The sequence below is a fragment of the Macaca fascicularis genome, chromosome 10 (assembly GCF_037993035.2).
Source record: "Macaca fascicularis isolate 582-1 chromosome 10, T2T-MFA8v1.1".
In the NCBI taxonomy this organism is placed as follows: Eukaryota; Metazoa; Chordata; class Mammalia; order Primates; family Cercopithecidae; genus Macaca; species Macaca fascicularis.
In genome coordinates this window covers 106,197,497-106,217,884 of record NC_088384.1, presented here as the reverse complement: position 1 = coordinate 106,217,884, position 20,388 = coordinate 106,197,497, and the positions used below count along the sequence as shown (strand labels likewise).

Genomic DNA, 20,388 nt, shown 5'->3' with positions numbered 1-20,388 from the left:
CCTTGGCTGCCTCGTGGTGTTTCCTGGCTGGGTGGGGTGGGGGGGTTATCAAGGAGCCTGAGACGTGAGGCCCGACTCACTCCATTCCCAGCTCCCCCAACCCGGGCCTTAGGATGAGAGCTGTCACCTAAGACAGTGAATTAATGTCGACATCTGCTTCAAAGCCTTTTGGAGGGGATTGGGTGAGGACAGTGGTCTTTCTTATTGATCATGATGATAAAGTAACGATGGCTGATCCCTGTTTGTGACTTCCGTCTGCAGATATTCACTGGCACCTGGTGTGTGCCAGGCTCTCTCCTGTACACAGGTACATTGGTGAAAGAACCAACAAAGACCTGTCCTGGTGGGGCTGACCTCCTGGGGAAAGAGTCAATAAACAAATAAATGCACATGGAAATTCGGGTGGTGGTTTGTGAAGAAAATCAAAGAGGACAGAACCACGTCGGAAAAGCAGGATCAGTGCTGCTTTGGCAGAGTGGTCATGAAGGGCCTCTGAGCTGAGACCTGGAGGAGGAGAGGAGGCCAGACAGGAAAGAAGTGAGGGAAGAGGCCTCTTTATGGGACAGCAAGTACACAGGCCCTGAGGCAAGAACAAGCTTGGGGCCGGGCGCAATGGCTCACACCTATGATCCCAGCAGGGAGGCCGAGGCGGGCGGATCACCTGAGGTCAGGGGTTCGAGACCAGCCTGGCCAACGTGGTGAAACCCCCATCTCTACTAAAATATACAAAAATTAGCCAGGCATGGTGGCAGACGACTTAATCCCAGCCACTTGGGAGGCAGAGGCAGGAGAATCGCTTGAACCCAGGAGGCGAAGGTTACAGTGAGCCGAGATCGAGCCATTCCACTCAAACCTGGGGGATAAGAGCGAGACTTCGCTCAGAAAAAAAAAAAAAAACAAAAAACAAGCTTGAGATTTTAAGAGACGGTGAGGTAGCCACTGTGGCTGGACTAGAATGAGCTAAGAAAAAATGGAAGACAAGGTTGGGAAAACATGGACTTTGTTATACAGAGACTCATAGGCTGAGGTGAGTGGGGAGCTGCTGGTCATTTTATTTATTTGTATTTATTACTATTTTTTTAGAGACAGGGTCATGCTCTGTTACCCAGGCTACAATGCAGAGGTGTAGTTGCTTATTGCAACCTTGAACTCCTGGACACAAATGATCCTCCTGAGTGGCTGGGACTAGCACGTGCCACCACACCTGGCTTGGGTTTTTTTTTTTTTTTTTTTTTTTTTAAGAAATGGGGTCTCACTATGTTGTCCAGGTTGGTCTTGAACTCCTGGCCTCAAGTGGTCCTCCCACCTTGGCCTTCCAAAGTACTGGGATGTGAGCCACTGCACCTGGTCAGGACATTGTAGACAAATTAGTAACTTGTTATTCATTGAATAAGTAATTATAAGGCATCTCCTATGAACTAGGTACTGTGATTCTGTAGTGAACACTACAGACATAGTCAATAGCTAGTCTAGGCTGGCTAGTTTCTGCAATATTAGCCAGAAAAAAGAAAGCCTGTTAGGGACAGGGAAATGCCTAAAGGACTCCAGAGCAGTCACAGACAATGACATTTCTGAGTAGCTGGGATTACAGGTGCCCGCCACCATGCCCGGCTAATTTTTGTATTTTTAGTAGAGATGGGGTTTCAGCATGTTGGCCAGGCTGGTCTCGAACTCCAGGTGATCCACCCACCTTGGCCTCCCAAAGTGTTGGGATTACAGGCATGAGCCACCATGCCCAGCCATGACATTTTATTTTTTAAAATGTGACCCATAATGCCATTTTCCTTTGCCCACCACTAGACTTTTGTGACTATGCCTGAGGGGACCACACAAGGAAGGGTATTAGAATTCGACAACTCATAAATGACAGAAAATTAAGGCAAACAGCTAAAATAATTGTATCAGCTCATAAAATGGAAAAGTCCACAGGTGTTCTGACTTAAAGTTTGGCAGGACCCAGGGGCTCACATGATTCATCAAAACGTGGTCTCCCTAAGCTCTGTTTTTCTGAGTTGAGACTTACTAGACCAGCTCAGCAATCTCAGTTGAAAGCGCTTTCCCAATAGTTGCAGTGGAAGTCCCAAGGCAGGCTCTCATTGGTCTGGACTGGGTCATGTGCCCACCCTTGAACCAATCACATTGGCCAGTGGGGTGAAATGCTTTGGTTGCCCAGGGCTGAAAAATGTCCATCTGGATTTGCAGGGTTGTGATCACCTCTTCCTAAGGCATTACTACAAAAAGAAGTCAATGGTGGATGGGACAGGCAGCTAAATTCTTTTAGAGGCCAGAGGAGTAGCCTCGCGACTGTGGTGTTGGTTTCCAGGCCCCACCAATCTGTGTCAGTTCCCCTGGAGCCGACAAAAAAAAGCCCTCAGCCTGAGTCCAGAGAGGTAAAGTGACTCCCCCAAGGTCCCACAGGTAGTAAGGGTAGAGCAGGCCTCAGACCCAGACCATTTCACTTCTGAATCCTGGGGGCTGGAAAAAAAAGTCCTTCTCAAAACCAGAAAGTGTGCTGCATTGGGTCTGAGAGTGTTGGGGCCACTTGTGAGATCAGGGACTTGCAAACAAGTGACTGTGAGGGCCAGACAGGGAAAAATGCTACTTAATATTACTGAGCACTTAACTTTGCGTCAGACTGTGCAGAGAGCTCTGGCACGGGTCCTGTCAAGCAGTCCCTGCCGCTCTGAGAAGTGAGTACTCTTTGCACCATTTGCAGATGGGGAAACTGAGGCACAGGTCATGTAATATGCCCAAGGTCACAGAGCTGGTAGATGGTAGAATCAGGATTTGAGCCAGCGTCTGACCCAAAGCCCCTGTGCTTTAACGCTCCCATTGTGGAGAGGGAGGTGAGGCAGGTGGCAGGCGAGAAATGTGTCCACTAGTGTCCACTATGAGGCAATGCAGCATGCCTGAGAAAAGGGCCGCTGATGCTGCGGACTGGGATAACCTGGAGACATCAGGCCCAAAGGGCAGCTGCTACTCACAGCAGCTGGTTAAACAGGCGCCAGAAATCTAAACTTTAAAAATGCTGGCTCCGTGTTTAAAACATACTGTGGGCAAAACAAAATGGGTGCACGGGCCAAATGCCTGCAGCCTCCCTCCCAGCTGCTGCAGGATGGCTTGGTTTTAGGTGGGCATGTGCTGCTATCTGGTGGTGGCACAGGGTAGTGGCATGCAGGGCAAACAGATGGGTTTCCAGCTCCACCAGGGGAGCTGTAGTGAACTTGAATACCCCTCTGTGCTTACTGTTCTTTAGAGGCGGCCTGGGCACACACCTTAGGGCGCCCACCCCCAACTTCAACTCCGTCACCACCCCCCCTTTTTTTTTCCTTGAGACGGGGTCTCGCTCTGTCATCCAGGCTGGAGCACAGTGGCATGATCTGCGCTCACTGCAGCCTCAACCTCCCAGGCTCAAGCAATCCTCCCACTTCAGCCTCTCGAATAGTGGGGACAACAGACATGTGCCACCACCCCCAGCTAGTTTCTTTTTGTATTTTTTGTAGAGACAGGGTTTCACCATGTTGCCCAGACTGGTCTCGAACTCCTGAGCTCAAGCGATCTGCCCACCTCGGCCTTCCTAAGTGCTGGGATTACAGGCATGAACCACCGCGACCAGCCAACACCGCTTTTGATCAACCAAAAATATTTTCAAGCTACCCATATATACACATATATGTATGTATATACACTTTTTTTTTTTTTTTTTGCAATAGGTAATGCTTGCATAGGTAAAGAATAAGAATCATGCCAGGCGCAGTGGCTCATATCAAATAATATAAAAGGGGCTAGAGTATGGATCAGCTGACCCTGGACGGTGGGCCAAATCCAGCCCACTTGCTTTTCTATAGCTCAGAAGCTTTTGTGGGTTTTTTGTATTTTAGAGACAGGGTCTTGCCCTGTTGTCCAGGCTGGAATGCAGTGGCACATTCACAGCTCACTGTAACCTCAAACTCCTGAGCTCAAGTGATCCTCCCACCCCAGCCTCCTGAGTAGCTAGGACTACAGATGGACACCACCACATCCAGCTAATTTTTTTTTTTTTTTAAGAGATGGTGTCTCGCTATGTTACCCAGGATGGTCTCAAACTCCTGGCCTCAAGTGATCCTCCCACCTCAACCTCCCGAAGCACTGGGATTACAGGTGTGAGCCACTATGTCAGCCATGAGCATTTTTTAAATGGCTGGGGGAGGGGGAACAATATTTCCTAACACAGAAAATTCAAATTCCAGTTTGTAAACCTGAATTGGCACACAGCCATGCCCCTCATTTATACATTGTCCAAGGCTGCTTTTGCACTGCAGCAGCAGAGTTGAATAGTTGCATCGGAGACCACATGGTCCACACAGCCTAAAATATTTACAATCTGGTCCTTTACAGAGAAAAGTTACCAACCTCTCTCTGGTCTAGATGGAAGAGTAAATTGCTCCCCATTCATGTTCCCTCAGGTACTCAGTTCCCCTCCTTAGAGGCCATCACTTTGACAAGACACTCGCAATGCCTTATGTAGGCAGAGGGGTATGTCTGCCCCGCTCCTTTTCACACAATATGTAGGATATTATGCACACAGTTCTGCACCTTGCCTTTTTTCATTTAATATATTTTGGAGATAGTGTTATCATCAGTGCTCACAAAACGTTATTATTTTTTACAGCTGTATAGTGTTCCAACTTCCGGATGGAATGGATCTGACTTTTTTTTTTTTCCTGAGACGGAGTCTTGCTCTGTTGCCCAGGCTGGAGTGCAGTGGTGTCATCTCGACTCACTGCAAGCTCCACCTCACGGGTTCACACCATTCTCCTGCCTCAGCATCCCAAGTAGCTGGGACTATAGGCGCCCGCCACCACGCCCATTTAATTTTTTGTATTTTTTAGTAGAGACGAGGTTTCGCCATGTTAGCCAGGATGGTCCCGATCTCCTGACCTCGTGACCCGCCCACCTCGGCCTCCCAAAGTGCTGGGATTACAGGCATGAGCCACTGCAACTGGCCTTTTTTTTTTTTTTTTTTTTTTTTTTGAGGCAAGGTCTTGCTCTATTACCTGGGCTAGAGTGCAGTGGTGCAATCCCAGCTCACTGCAGCCTCTGCCTCCTGGGCTCAAGCTATCCTCCCTCAGCCTCCCATCCCAAGTAGTTGGGATTACAGGTGGATGCCACCATGCTGGGCTAATTTTTTTTATTATTTTTAGTGACGAGGGTCTTGCTTTGTTGCCTAGGCTGGTCTCAAACTCCTGTGCTCTAGCAATCCTCGTGCCTCAGCCTCCCAAAGTGCTGGGATTACAGGCTTGAACCACGAGTGTGTTTTAAATTTTGATAGTGCATACCAAATTGTCTTCCAGAGGCCATGCCCATTTAAGTTCACAAGTTTTCAGAGTCCCTGTTTCCTCACACCCTTGCCAACACAGCATGTTATCAAATGTTTTGTTCTTTGCCAATCTGATAGGTGGTTTTAATTTGCATTTCTCTTACTGTATTTCATTGATTCTAAGATGTCACTGATTCTAAGATGCATCCTGATTTCATAATGTTCACATGTAAAAATGTGGCTGGGTGCGGTGGCTCACGCCTATAATCCCAGCACTTTGGAAGGCCAAGGCGGGCAGATTACAAGATCAGGAATTCAAGACCAGCCTGGCCAACATAACGAAACCCCGTCTCTACTAAAAATACAAATAATAACAATAATAATAATAATAATAATTAGCTGGGTGTGGTGGCAGGCGCCTGTAGTCCCAGCTACTTGGGAGGCTGAGGCAGGAGAATTGCTTGAACCCGAGAGGCGGAAGTTGCAGTGAGCTGAGATCATGCCACTGCACTCCAGCCTGGGCGACACAGTGAGACTCTGTCTCAAAAAAAAAAAAAAAAAAAGTAAAAACGTGTATCTTCAAATCACTGAAATACAATATGTTGTGTGAGATTGGGCATCTTACTGTGAGTTTAAAATGCATTTGCATTTCCTCATCTGTTCATGCCCTTTTCTTATTTTTCTTGCAAGGCAGGGTAGTAGTGGTTAAAAGTGTAGGATTCCAATCCCAGTTCTGCCACTTACAAGCCTGTGACTTTGGGCAAGTTACTTAACCGTTCTGTGTCTCAGTTTCCTCATCTACAAAATGGGGATAATAATGGTACCTACCTTATAGGATAGGTGTGAAGATTAAATACATTATTATATGCAAAATACCATGTTCCTGGAATATGGCAAATGCTCAATAAATATTTGCTATAACTGTCATCTTTGAGTTATTTTTTCTTAATGAGTTGCAAGGGCTCTTTATAAATTAAGGAAACATCCTTTTTATTCCCCTGCCTCCCCGCCTCAAACCCCTGGTTTTCATTCCTTTTTCCCTGACCACAAAAGTAACATATAATACAAAATTCAGACATTACAAAACTTGTATCAGAAGAAGCCAATGGAAACAACTGAGATGTCCATTGATAGAGTGAGTTAATGAAGTGCACCAAGGCCCCCTGCCCACCCACTCCCACCTCTTTTTGACTGTATATTTCAAAACTACATCAGACATTAAATAAGATGTCTCAGCGCTATGGCTAGACACACCTCAGGGAACCATGACTCCATATATATGCCATAGAATTTCACTGGCAAATGCATCACACATCCTGTTGGGGTTTTTTTTGTTTGTTTGTTTTAGATGGAGTTTCGCTCTGTTGCCCAGCCCGGAGTGCAGTGCTGCGGCAACCTCTGCCTCCCAGGTTCAAGCGATTCTCCTGCCTCAGCCTCCCCGGTAGCTGGGATTACAGGCATGAGCCACCACGCTCGGCTAATTTTTGTATTTTCAGTAGAGACGGGGTTTCACCATGTTGGTCAGGCTGGTCTTGAATTCCTGACCTCAGGTGGTCCACCCGCCTCAGCCTCCCTAAGTGCTAGGATTACAGGTGTAAGCCACCATGCCTGGCCTCATCACACCCTGTTAACCACACATCCCTTCCCAGGGATTATCCTCTCTGTCTTCTGCAAGTCCACAGCCCTTCCTGTCAACAGTTTGTCAGCTTTACTTTCTGTAGCTTATGTTACAAAAACTATAGCAAGAGGTTGGGGGTTTTCCTTAACTATAAATAGGAAATATGAAGTTGTGGATAACATTATATAATTTTTGATTTTCCACCTTTCGAATATACTTTTTCAAACTACTCATGCCTTTCACATCCCTGAGATTCCAAACCAGCCCTAGTGTTTTCTCACTTGAGAACAGAGTTCATGAATGAACACTGCAGAACAGTCAGGTCTATATGCCTCTCAGCTGAACCATTGCATCAGCTTCCTGTATCGATGAGGTATGCTTTTTGGTGGTAGGTAACAAAAACCTACCTTTAAGAACAACTTAAGCAACAGGCACATTATCTCACGTCTTCAGAAGTCTGCAGGTGGGCAGCCCCGCGATTCCTTTAGCAGCTCAGCGATATCACCCAGGATTCTGGTTCTAATCATTACAACCTCATATGGTAGGAAGGAGGAAAGGGGACAAAAATAGGCTTTTTCTTCAGCTTTTTTGTTCGTTTGAGACGGAGTCTCACTCTATCACTCAGACTGGAGTGCAATGGCGTGATCTTGGATCACTGCAACCTCTGCCTCCCAGGTTCAAGCGATTCTCGTGCCTTAGCCTCCCAGGTAGCTGGGATTAAAAGCATGAGCCACCACTCTCAGCTAATTTTTGTATTTGCAGTAGAGACAGGGTTTTGCCATGTTGGCCAGGCTGGTCTCGAACTCCTGACCTCAGGTGATCCGCCCGCCTCGGCCTCCCAAAGTGTTCGGATTACAGGCGTGAGCCAGGGCGCCCAACCTTCTCTTCAGCTTTTATGAGGGGAGGCAAAGTTTCCAAACACCCACCCCGCCATGTGGGGACATGGCAACTGGACTGGCAGTAAACAGTGCCCAACACACCTCTCTGGGTTCCCTGCCACCAATATTGCTGCTGCCCAGTTGGGTGTCCTCACCCTGTCTCCTCATGGCAGCACGATGCACTTTGCAAAAAGGCAAACCTGCCCACATTTTGCTCAAAACCTCCCAGGCTCCACCTCCCTCATCACAGGAGAGTCAGCAGGTGACACAGGATAAAGAAAACTGGATTCCAGAACTGATTTTACTCCTTCCTTGTGTGACCTTGGAAAAGCCATCTAACTCCTCTAAGCCTCAGTTTTCTCATCTCACAAATGGAAATGGTAACAGCTACTTTGCAAGGGTCATTGAGGATTAAGTAATAATAGCAGCTAATACTTATATTGCACTTAGTGCCAAGCGCTTTTCTAAATTCTCTAGTTTTATTAACCATTTTAATCTTCCCCAAAATCCGATAAAACAAGACTCTTATCCCCATCAGCTGAGTTTATCAGCTCAAGCGCACAGCGGCGACCAGGCGCAGGCGCCGGGAGGAATCCCGCTCTGGGGACCGGTTGTGACGTCCAGGAATGGGGTAGAGCCTCTTCGAGGGGGCGTGTGCGCGGGACGTACTATAACTCCCACCAGGCACCGCGCCAACGCCAGCCTACAATAACCAGCATGCCCCGGGCTGTCCCGCTTAACCTCTTCCTGCGATGAGCTCTGCACGATAATTATTATTGTCAATTTTACTTGCAAGAAGTTTCCTACAAAAGCCAAGGAATCCATGCGAGTAGACATTTACGGGCATCATGGATAAAAGGCTTGTGTTTTAATCCTCATCCTCCACCTGTTAGCTCTGAGTCTCAGTTTTCTCATCTCTAAAACGGGGATAGTCACAGGAGTTGCGCATCGAGTTGTGAGGATTAAAAGCTGGATGTAACGGCTTGGTAAATATCAGCGCTTCTAGTGTCCCTTCCTCCTCCCTGTGCCAAGGGGTTTTAGGAAAGCATTTTATCTCCACAGCAATCCTATGAGGTTGATACTGCTATCCTCATAGAAGGGGAAACTGATACCAGGAGAGGTTCAAGCGTCTTACCTGAAGTCACAAAGCACACTGAGTGATGAAGGAAGACTTGAACCTAGAAAATTTAACTGCAAAAGTGAGTCCACCTTAGGAACCCAAATGCTTCCACCTGCTACTCATGCTTTACAGTGACCCTAAGTCCAGGGCAAGTATTTTCTGTGCTCCCCAAAGCAAACTTGTATCACGTGATACACGAAAAGTCAAGTTGCTTCACCTGTAGCCAGTGCTGGCACTTTGAGAGCTAATTACAGCTGAATTTGACGTGGTTGAAGGAATCGAGGAAGACTTCCCTGAGGGGGTGGTGCTGGACTGAGAACTGAAGAGTGGAGACAGCACAAGCAAAGCCCCTGAAGTGGGAGAGGCCTTGCGTTCCAGGGGGCTTGCAAAGGGCCAGTGTCGCTGCAGAGGTACAGAAAGTCTCAGAGGCGCAGGCTGTGCCAAGGCTATGATGAGGCAAGTGGGGGACCTAGGGTGCAGAATTTTTTTTTTTTTTTTGAGACAGAGTCTCGCTCTGTTGCCCAGGATGGAATGCAATGGCGCGATCTCGGCTCACTGCAACCTCTGCCTCCCGGGTTCAAGCGATTCTCCTGCCTCAGCCTCCCGAGTAGCTGGGATTACAGGCGCCTGCCACCACGCCCAGCTAATTTGTATTTTTAGTAGAGACAAGGTTTCATCATGTTGACCAGGCTGGTCTGGATCTCCTGACCTCAGGTGATCCGCCCACCTCTGCCTCCAAAAGTGCTGGGATTACAGGCATGAGCCACTACGCCCTGCCCTAGGGTGCAGATTTTAAGGAGTCACTCACCTGCAGGGCTGTACAAGTGCAGAGTCAGGACCTGAGTGAAAGCCCCGTTAAATCTGATGGCCCCATCCTCGTCCAAGCCCTGGATGCAAAGCCTTGTGCACAGGGTGTCCAGGCATCCTGGTTTGCCCTGGAGAGCCCTGGTTTCCACTTGCCCTGGTGAGATTATAATAGGTCCTCTTTTAATCTGATGAGTGTCCTCATTAGGTGATAATCTATGGTCACTCAACTTGTAGAGTTTGCATTTTATCCAGAGGGAATAGGGAGCCACTGAAGGCTTTAGCTGGAGGGTGTTTTGAGCAGATGTTGGTCCATATGGAGAATGGACCATGGGGGAGAGAATGGAAGCTGCCGGGGTCTTCCAAGTAGGAGATAAAGACAGCTTGTCCTGAGTGGAGAAGTGAATGGAGCAGGAGAGATGCAGAGTAGGCATTGTTGTCAGACAAAGGTGATGAATTGGATGTGCTGGGTGAGGGCTTCCAGCTTCCTTGTCCCTCTTTGTTTAGAGTCCTAGTCCTTCTGCCAGTATTTTGCTCTGTGACCTTAAGCCAGTCCCTTCACCTGTCTCAGCTTCAGGGTCTACATCCATATAAGGGCTTCTCAGACAATTTATAATATAGGAGGATTAACTTCTTGGGTTTATTTGCAAAAATATTTCCCGAGGGCCTTTGCACAAGCTGTTCCCTCTACCTCCTCATTGTTAGGGTCTCTGTTGAAATACGACCACGTTAGGAAGCCTTTCCTGACCATCCTCCGCTGCCCTTTTCTTGGTTTATCTCTAGCCTATCAGAATTGTAGTTTCCTGTTTATTTACTTGCTATCTATGACTAGAATGGAAGCCCCTGAAAGCAGGGATTTGCTTCTTCAGAGATGTCTATCCATCCCCAGCTCCTAGCACAGTGTCTGGTACATAGTAGGTGCTTAATGTTTGTTTGGTTGAATGAATGAACGAACGAATGAGTGAATGAATGAATTGGGCAGATGGTTAGCAAATGTTTTCCCTGCCACCTTATTGCCCCCAAATCATTTAGCTGCACCCACTTCAAGCCTTCTCTGGCCAGGGAGCATCAATCCTAGAAGCCAGATCATCTGACCTGGAGGGTGACGATTCAAATTCAAATTTGAACCTGGAGGTTAAAATTCTGTCTGTCTCTGCCACTTAACAGCTGAGTTTAGATAAATCGTTTAATCTCTCTCGGCTGCATTTTTCACATTAATTCCGACCTTGTGGAGATGTGGTGAGGATCTAGATAGGAACTAGACAGGAAAAAGCCCCAAGTGAATTCGGCGCTTTTGTTTGAAGCTATCTTTTCTTTTTCTTTCACAATCGCGCCTTCCCAAGCCTCGTCACCCCTGCCCTTCTCACTAAGCACGTCACAACCTCCCTCGCACCCGATGTGGGGGGACTTGCAGGTTGCTGAGCCCTCGAGCACGCAGATATTTCCTTTCTCTAAAAGGGAAGGAAAAGAGCCTCCCCGGCCTCGGGTCGCGCAGGTCTCCGGAGCGGGCGTCAGTGGCGGCGTCTGTGCGTGCGCGCGCGCCTGCGCATCAGGGCCAGGGGACGGGTGGGGGGTGAAGAAGGGGCCGGCCTTCAAGCAACAGCGACGCAAGATGGCAGCCACCACGGGCTCGGGTGAGCGGGGGCGCCGGGCCCGGCCGGCCGAAGGGGCATGGGCTTGGGCCGGGGGCTGGGGACTCTCAAAGGCTCCTGCAGGGGGGCCAGGGTCCCCGCGCCGCCTCTGTCCGGTGGGCTCCGCTGCAGCCACGGGCAGGCGGTGGCCGGAAGCACGGGCGGGGGGCTGAGGGGCCTGTGGGCGGCGCGGCGAGCCTTAAGGCTCCCCCGGGAGGCGTGAGGGCCCCGCTGCGCTACCTGGGGGAGCCGGAGTGGGCGAGGAGCGAGCTCCAAGGCACTTCTGAGGAGACCGGGGCTGGCGACTCTTTAAGGGGCGACCAAGGGGTTCCTTAGAGGAGGAGGCGCCCCACAGCGGATGGAAGTCCCGTACTGGGTGCCAGGGGTGCGGCTGAGGGGGGGGCCTTGGGATGTCTGGAGGGGACATCAGAGGAGCCCCTCAAGCTGGATGGGAGGAAGAAACGGGATCCTGAGGGGGTGACTCGAGAGGATCCCCTATTGGTTGAGGGGACGGCTCCGGCGTTAGTTTTAGAGATAGGGTTAGCCGAGGAAATAGCTGTGTTGACTAGAAAGGAGGAGCCTTGGAGCGGCTGCTTTTGGGGAGAATTAAGGAATCTCCGCATGATAAGTGAGAGCGGGGGGGAAAGGATTCAGATGCCACAGGGACTTGATTGCAGTGATAGTGAAATGACCCCATCATTACCAGTCTCCTATTCGAGGATACAGATGGATTGCTCCAATTTCGCTTTCAGGGGACAGGTCCGTTGGGGCAATTGGTGGAAGCCTCTGATATTGAATGAGGAAGAACAGGTGAATTGGGAATCCCGAGGATGTCTCTTTGGGAGTGGGGATTCAACTGAGGGAAGCCCCTGAAATGAGTTAGTGGAGAAGGTCGGGTTCCAGAGATGTTTCTTGTAAACGAGATAAGTCTCCTCTTTTTGAATTGAGTGAGGGAAGCATATCCTAGAAGTGTCTCTTCTGTGGAGACGCTCACTCTCATCCACTCCTTTGATAATTGGGACAGATATGTGGGTTCAGCTCAGAAGTTCCCCACTGGCTGATGGGAGTAGGGAGGTGAATAGATGAAATGGACACTCTTGGGTGAGGCTGCACCCTCGGGTGCCTGGCAGTGAAGTTGGCCAAGGAGGTGCTCTCAGATGGGGTGAAGATGGGTTACCTCTGATGGAGGAAGGAAACAGAACCACAGTGTTCCCCACTGTGGGGCTGCAGGGACACGAACCTGAGTACGGCAGTCATTGGGGTATTTAAGGCCACAGCAGGGGCAGTGTTGGGAAGGAATTGGTGATCCATGAGAAATAGGGTGAGGGAAATTCTTTACAGTGTTGCTCCTCTGCGGTCTCAAGGAGCCATACTTGTCTGATGGTTGGGGTGAGAATAAAAGAAATTGAATATGGGGGATCTGACTGAAGTGACCCACCAGAAGCTGCTGCCTTTTGCATTTAAAACAGTGGGGTCTTCTTGCAGCATAGCGGAGACCATGAATCCTTTTACTCGATTTTGGTTTCAGCTGGAACAGTGCTGAGTCAATTCATTTACCAAGACGCTGCCCCAGGCACTCCCAGAAGAGAGATTCTGAGTCAGGCCAGACTGCTGGGGGAAACTTCTCACCAGAATAACACTCGTACCAGGTCGTAATGAAGCAAGGGGCCCAGTGTGCTGGCGGTAGCCAGCAATAAGGTGCTGTTGCAGCTCAGCCCTGCTTGCAGTCACTCGGTTGGCTACCTACAATCTGAGTTAACAGGTGCCCGATTCTAACTTCTGGAGACCCTGACAGTTAAAAAGTGAGTGCTTCGTAAATGGCTATGGCGATCAGATAAAATGTCAGCTGCTCTCGAGTGGAATACAAGAGCATTTGGCATGGTTTAAATAACATAGAACAGGCTTTGAGGTGCCCTAAAATGGACTTCCCAAAATTCTTTTTGTCTGTTTATTCAAAAGATATTTACTGAGGGCCTATTATGTCCCATTGTGGATAGCAAACAAAACAGACATAGTCTGTGTCCTTTGGGAGCTTCCATTCGAGTCAAGGAGAGAAGGCTGTTAAGGGGTAAATAAATAAGACAATTTCAGATAGCAGTAAGTGCTATGGAGGAAATTGTGTGATATGATAAAGAGTGTCTGGAGAGGTGGTCAGGGAAGGCTTCTCTGAGAAAGTGACATTTCAACTGAGGGGAATAATGGAAAGCGCCAACCCTACAGTGTCACAGGTAGGAGAGAGGGTGGACTGTGAGTGCAAAGGCCTTGTGGTGGGACTGAGCTTGGCATGTTGAAAGAACAGGATAAAAGGCCTTAGTGTGCAAGCAAGGCTTGTTAAAGAGATGAGTTGGAGAGACATGGCTTTGGATTTGACTTGGTGTGAGGGGAAGCCATCAAACAAGTATCTGGTATGAAGTAGGCAGTCAGTAAATATTTGTTGAATGAATAAATAAGAGTCTTAAAAAGAGGAGTATGGCAAGATCTGACCTAAGTCCCTAGGCAGTGAAAAGAGTGCAGGGTGCTAAGAGTCCCTAGGCAGTGAAAAGAGTGCAGGGTGCTAAGCAGACCTTACTTGGGTTAAACTAAAATGAGTGTACAGGCCTCCCTGCTTTCTAACCCTGAGAAGTCTTCCAGGTGTGGTCAGGGCCCTGAGGCCTTCCTTAGTCAGGTTTAGAGTGAGGCTCTTTATTAATCTGTGCTTCTGGTTGCCAGGAAACAGCTGTGAAGCCTTTGAGTTCCTGTAAGGGCTGAACTTAGTTTTTTATGGTCACTGCTTTCAGCATTTGGCTACACCGCCTTCCCACTTCCTTTGGTTCTGCAATGTGTGGTATCTACATATGTTTTAGAGGGTGGAACTGTGAAAAGCCCACCACAGATCCTCAGAATCCCCATGTTATGACAGTGACTTCCTCCTGCCTTGGCCAGGATTGCAGCACATCAAATAGTGGCCCTTGGTTGCCAGGCCCTTCCTCTCACTTAGCAGCCCACGGGCTTCCCTGACATTTAATCAGAAAGTAAGTGCCAGAGTGGTAAGCCCTGGTGGGGCATGATTTTAAATTTGCATACATCGGAGTGGCCTCATATGCACATTCAACTTATAAAAACTTAACCATAAGGCTGGGTGCTGTGGCTCACGCCTGTAAATCCCAGTACTTTGGGAGGCCGAGGCGGGTGGATCACAAGGTCAGGAGATCGAGACCATCCTGGCTAACACGGTGAAACCCCGTCTCTACTAAAAATACAAAAAATTAGCCGGGCGTGGTGGCAGGTGCCTATGGTCCCAGCTACTCAGGAGGCTGAGGCAGGAGAATGGCGTGAACCTGGAAGGCAGAGCTTGCAGTGAGCCGAGATCGCGCCACTGCACTCCAGCCTGGGCGACAGAGCGAGACTCCGTCTCAAAAACAAACAAACAAAAAACAAAACAAAAAAAAACCTTAACCATGTGGGCAGCAGAGATTAGTCTTCCCTGCCATTCGAGGGTCTTCCTCAGAGAGAGCTGGAAATGGATGAAAACTCACAGTCCCTTAGTTTTTCTCAGTTCCCTTGTGTCTCACTGTGTGAGAATCTTATGCCAATTGTAATTAAGTGCCTTTTTTACAACATGGGCCCTACATTTAAAGAACAGCCTCATATTGTGCTCAGCCAAAGAAATAGTAGCCTGCCCCAGTGATAGAGGGGAAACTGACTTTGTTGGGCTAGTGCAAGCTTTTGTGTTTCTGTGTGTGTGTGTGTGTGTGTGTGTGTGTGTGTGTGTGTGTGTGGCGGAGTTTCGCCCTGTCACCTGGCTGGAGTGCAGTGGTACAATCTCGGCTCACTGCAACCTCCGCTTCCCAGGTTAAAGCAATTCTCCTGCCTCAGCCTCCTGAGTAGCTGGGATCACAGGCACACGCCACCACACCTGGCTAATTTTTGTATTTTTAGTAGAGTTGGGGTTTCTCCATGTTGGTCAGGCTGGTCTCGAACTCCTGACCTCATGATCTGCCCTCCTCAGCCTCCCAAAGTGCTGGGATTACAGGCATAAGCCACCGCGCCGGGCCGCCAGCTATTGTTTTCTTAAGGGATTACCAAGGTTAATTTTGATGATCATGATTTTCCCCCTTCACATTAACTTAAAACCACTCTATTTCCCCCACCACATTCTCTTTTCTCTTCATATCTCTGTCCCTCCCACCTCCCCCCAAATTGTAGCTCTGTAGAAATTTGATAAAAGTAGAATACAAAATATGAAGTCAGGAATCCTCTGCTTAATTTTTTTTTTTTTTTTTTTTTGAGACGGAGTCTTGCTCTGTTGCCCAGGCTGGAGTGCAGTGGCCGGATCTCAGCTCACTGCAAGCTCCGCCTCCCGGGTTTACGCCATTCTCCTGCCTCAGCCTCCCGAGTAACTGGGACTACAGGTGCCCGCCGCCTCACCCGGCTAGTTTTTTGTATTTTTTAGTAGAGACGGGGTTTCACCGTTTTAGCCAGGATGGTCTCGATCTCCTGACCTTGTGATCCGCCCATCTCGGCCTCCCAAAGTGCTGGGATTACAGGCTTGAGCCACTGCGCCCGGCCTCCTCTGCTTAATTTTGAAGGGGCACAATGAAGTTCAGAGTAGCACATTTGGCAAAGTAAATATTTGAATATTATTACTGTTATATTGTTGATAGTGCTTTAGAGTGTCCCATGGACTTTGACTCACCTGTGATGTTGTCTCATCTAACTCTCCACAGCCTGGTCACCAGCCAGGGGCAGTATCCATCCACATTACTGAGGGAGGAGCCAAAGCCAAGGGAGACTGGTGATGCTCAGACTAGAGCCCAGGCATTTTTATCTCCCGTTACCTCCCCAGCCTACTCCAGTACCTTAGGAAGGAAAAGGAAAAGGCATGGATTTAGGGATATGTTCTTCCTAGGTCTTGGAATGTTTAATCTTGGAGAGAGAAAGGGCTTTAGTAAGAAATGTCTGCTGCTACCCATTTCAGGAACGCTTTTTGTAGCATCTCTGGCCACTGTTTGTCCTCTTCTGGGTTATGTGCTGTCCAAGGAGAGTGAGGTCCTTTTTTAAGGAAGCTCTTGCTTATATTTTATACTGAATAACTCACAACTCTTGGGCTTGGAGCCCCATCATGGCATGTACAAAGTAGTTCCTCATCCTTATTTACATGCAAGCCATCAAACTTCTTTTTAAGTTGCACTCCTAGGGTTAACTAACTGCTAGACACTGTATTAACTGCATTATCTCACTTGTCACAGCAGACCATTGTGAAGGGCTGTATCGATTTTGAAGGTGAGGAAACAGGCCAGGAGAGGAGTGACTAGCCTGAGGTGCAGAGCCTGGGTGCTCTGGGACAGTGTTGCTTCAGGACACGTGCTCTTGGCCAGGATGATCGTTCTTTCAGCCCCCATTTCCTATTCTCTGAGGTAGGCCTGCAAGCATCTTCAGCCATTGGCATGTCTGTTGTTGTTTCTGCCTTGGCTGTTTAGCTTATTCGTGGGTAGATAGCAATGGCCTCTCAAGTAGTAGTCTTTCCTCATCTTCACATCCACCCTGTCACAAGTCCAGTAGGTGTAACCCCAAACTAAATGCCAAATCCTCCTTTCTGTCTCCACTCTTGTCATCCTAGTCTAACCAGAACCATCTTTCTCTTGCCTGGAAGATGGAAAAAGCCTCTTGCTTTCAGTCTTGGCCTTTCCACTTTCTATACAGGAGACAGAATGATCTTTCACAGACATAAAACAGAAACTGCCACTCCCCTTCAGAAAGCCCTTCCCACTGCTCTTATTACTGAATAACCCATCCCTTTTCCACGGCCCACAAGGCCCTGCCGCCGTGACTTCATGTGGTATCATATACACCTCTGATCTTACTCTGTCCCCAGATCTTCATGGACCTGACTGCTGTTCTTCAGGTCACAGCTACCCAGAAAGGCCATCCCTGAGCACTCCATTCAATATAGTTTTTCAGTCATTGTCACAGCTTCTTGTTTTGCTCTGTTTCTCTAAAGCACTTAACCTTACCTGAAGTGTTGTTTTGTTGCATATTTTCTATGCCTTTTCACTAGGGCAAGATTCTGTCCCATCTGCTGTGTCCCTAGCACGAGCACAGTTCTGGACCAAATAGTAAGTACTCAGTAAATATTTGTGAATGTTGCAGTGAGTTAATTCAGGATCTTTTTGATGTAGCCAAATGGATACATTTGACAATTTGCGGAGAAACAGTGTATCTGATAGGGCGGAAGCAAAAGTGGCTATTCAGCCTTTCAAAAAACTAAACCTCTTATTCTTGTTTGGTGGTATTTATAGAGGTACTTGATCATAGAATTAACCATCCTCCTCCCCTTCTCCAGTTGTCCTGACTCATTTCCCACATCTTGTTTCCCCCCTTGTCAAAGAAAATCTGATGCTTGGCCTTGGTCACTGACCCTAGCAGCAGAAGAGCATAAGGTCTTGTATTCTGTCACCAGCTGTTGTCACATCGTTGGACTGTAAAGAATGACACATTGCTACTAATTCTTCCCCTAGAATTCCCCTAGAGCAATGCATCCCAAACTAGTATACCTCAGAGTCACCTGGAGGGCTTGTCAAATTCTTAGGCCCACCTTTGGAGTTTCAGATTCAGGAATTCTGGTCTGGGGGCCTGAGAATGTACATTTCTAGCAAGTTCACAGATGAGGTCCAGGCTGCAGGTCTGAGGACTAACTTGGAGAACCATTGCTCTAGAGAAGGAGAAAAAAAGATCTCCTGGGCAGGCTAACTAGACAGCCAGACTACACTTGGCCGGTTGCTCAGAAATAAAAGTTAGTTGATTTTGGCTTTATGTCCAGTTTTCAAGGACGTTGAATCCCAGTGCATCACCTTCCATACCTCCTCATTTTCTGAAGTGGGAGCAGCATCAGATTCCTAGCTCAGTTCACTGTCTTCCCTGAATGGGCAACCAAACCATTTTTATCTAGCAGCTTTCTTTTCAGGAGGAACCTCTGAGGTTCTACTTTTTTTTTTTTTTTTTTTTTTTTTTGAGACAGAGTTTTGCTCTTCTTGCCCAGGCTGGAGCGCAATGGTGCAATCTTGGCTCACTGCAACCTCCGCCTCCTAGGTTCAAGCGATTCTCCTGCCTCAGCCTCCCGAGTGGCTGGGATTACAGACATGTGCCCCCACACCTGGCTAATTTTGTATTTTTAGTAGAGACAGGGTTTCTCCATGTTGGTCAGGCTATTCTCGAACTCCTGACCTCAGGTGATCCACCCACCTCGGCCTCCCAAAGTGTTGGGGTTACAGGTGTGAGCCACCACGCCCAGCCAGTTCTACCATTTTAATTCAAGACCTAGGCCAGGGTTTTCCAAGATTGACATGCTGGGATAGCTGCTCCTTGGTGGCCATGATTTTCCCAAAAGATGTTTTAAAGGACTTCAGAATCCTTTTTGTGCCACAAATATTTTAATATGTTGCTGTGTTTCAGATTACTACATTAAATGTTTTACTGTGACATGGTATAAAGCTCTATCAACTATTCATGCTTTTTAAACCTGGTTGCCATATTTGATTTGCAATATCCTGCAACTGCTGACTTTTAAGTTTTATATTTTGCTAAGAGAATAACCGGCTGACTTTTGATACTGACACAGATCCAGGAAAAAGCCTTCTGGAAAGAATACTTCTGAAATAATAGGAACAAATATTTTCTTCAAAAAGTCTTGGATTACTATGATATATTAGCACCTTGGTGAAATTTTCTTAACATTTTCATAGTTCACTTTTTAATAGTCACAGTCTATTTGATTATACTTATCATTAGCTGTAGATTTTCCTAGTGTACCTCCTAGCTATCATAGAGCCTGTAGTTCTCTTGGTTTTGCAAGATTATAAGAGTCCTTTTTTTTTTTTTTTGATGAGTCCCTGTTGCCCAGGCTGGAGTACAATGGCATGATCTCAGCTCACTGAAACCTTCACCTCCCGGGTTCAAGTGATTCTCATGCCTCAGTCTCCTGAGTAGCTGGGATTACAGGCATGTGCCATCACAACTGGCTGATTTTTGTATTTTTAATAGAGCTGGGGTTTCACCATGTTGGCCAGATTGGTCTCAAACTCCTGACCTCAGGTGATCCACCCACTTCGGCCTCTCAAAGTGCTGAGATTACAGGTGTGAGCCACCGCACCTGGACTATAAGAGTCCGTTTTTATGTCTTCCATATTGTCACTTGATGCTGTTTCTCCAGCTGCCTTTTTGGTGTCAGATTCACAGAGAAATATTGGGAATCTTAAAATTTATGTTGATTCAATTGATTAAAGTGCTAGAGGACCAAAACATATGTTAGAGTATTCTTGGGTTTTCTCATCTGTTATGCTTCTGTTGTTTGGCATATGTAGGTTTAATTTTTTAATATATTCACTAAAATGTTTTGTTTAATGTACCATGATTTTTAATTTAAACTCTCTATTTAGAATAGGATAAGCTTTTCAGTTGTCACTGATACATCTTGAAGTCTGCAGGATCTCTGAATTCCAACAATATTTGGACTTATGTCCCTGGAGTAGACCATGAAGTTCTATAACTACGGTATGGTTAGGCCATTTGGAATTAAATGCTCTTTTGTTTTGTAGAAAATATTGATGTATTTGTATGCAGTTTTTAAAAGGTTTGAAATATTAGTAACTTGCTTTCATACATATTTTATGAAACAAAGTTCATTTTATAGTGAAGAATTCTTTCACTTGTGTGGTTTGGGTGAGACACCAGTTTTCCCTCATTTAAAAAAAATTGTAAGTTTCCCTAAAATTCTCATTCATTAAAAATAAAACTAGGTGGGGCACAGTGGATCATGCCTGTAATCCCAGCACTTTGGGAGGCTGAGGCAGGTGGATCACTTGAGGTCAGGAGTTTGAGACCAGCCTGGCCAACATGGTGAAACCCCGTCTCTGCTAAACATAATGAGAATTAGCTGGGCATGGTGGTGCGTGTCTATAATCCCAGCTACTTGGGAGATTGAGGCAGGAGAATCGCTTGAACTAGGAAGGTGGAGGTTGAAGTGAGCTGAGATCACGCCATTGCACTCCAACCTGGGTGAT

General features: G+C 47.4%; 1 protein-coding gene across 11 annotated transcripts in view; it reads left to right on the top strand.

Moving 5' to 3' along the window:
- The first annotated feature begins 11,294 nt into the window (after positions 1 to 11,294).
- UBE2V1 (ubiquitin conjugating enzyme E2 V1) overlaps positions 11,295 to 20,388 on the top strand; it is a 35,068-nt gene continuing 25,974 nt past the window's right edge. For 5 of the 11 annotated variants that reach the window (XM_005569332.5, XM_065523295.2, XM_065523293.2 and 2 more), the window contains exon 1: positions 11,295 to 11,353. In XM_005569332.5, the coding sequence (XP_005569389.2) occupies positions 11,332 to 11,353 (22 nt within the window). In that variant the 5' untranslated portion in view covers positions 11,295 to 11,331. Of the gene's footprint in view, positions 11,354 to 12,878; positions 13,153 to 16,578; positions 16,747 to 17,387; positions 17,446 to 19,764; positions 19,880 to 20,388 lie in introns of those variants that run through there. The other 6 variants (XM_045363111.3, XM_074005544.1, XM_074005543.1 and 3 more) reach the window with 4 other exon arrangements.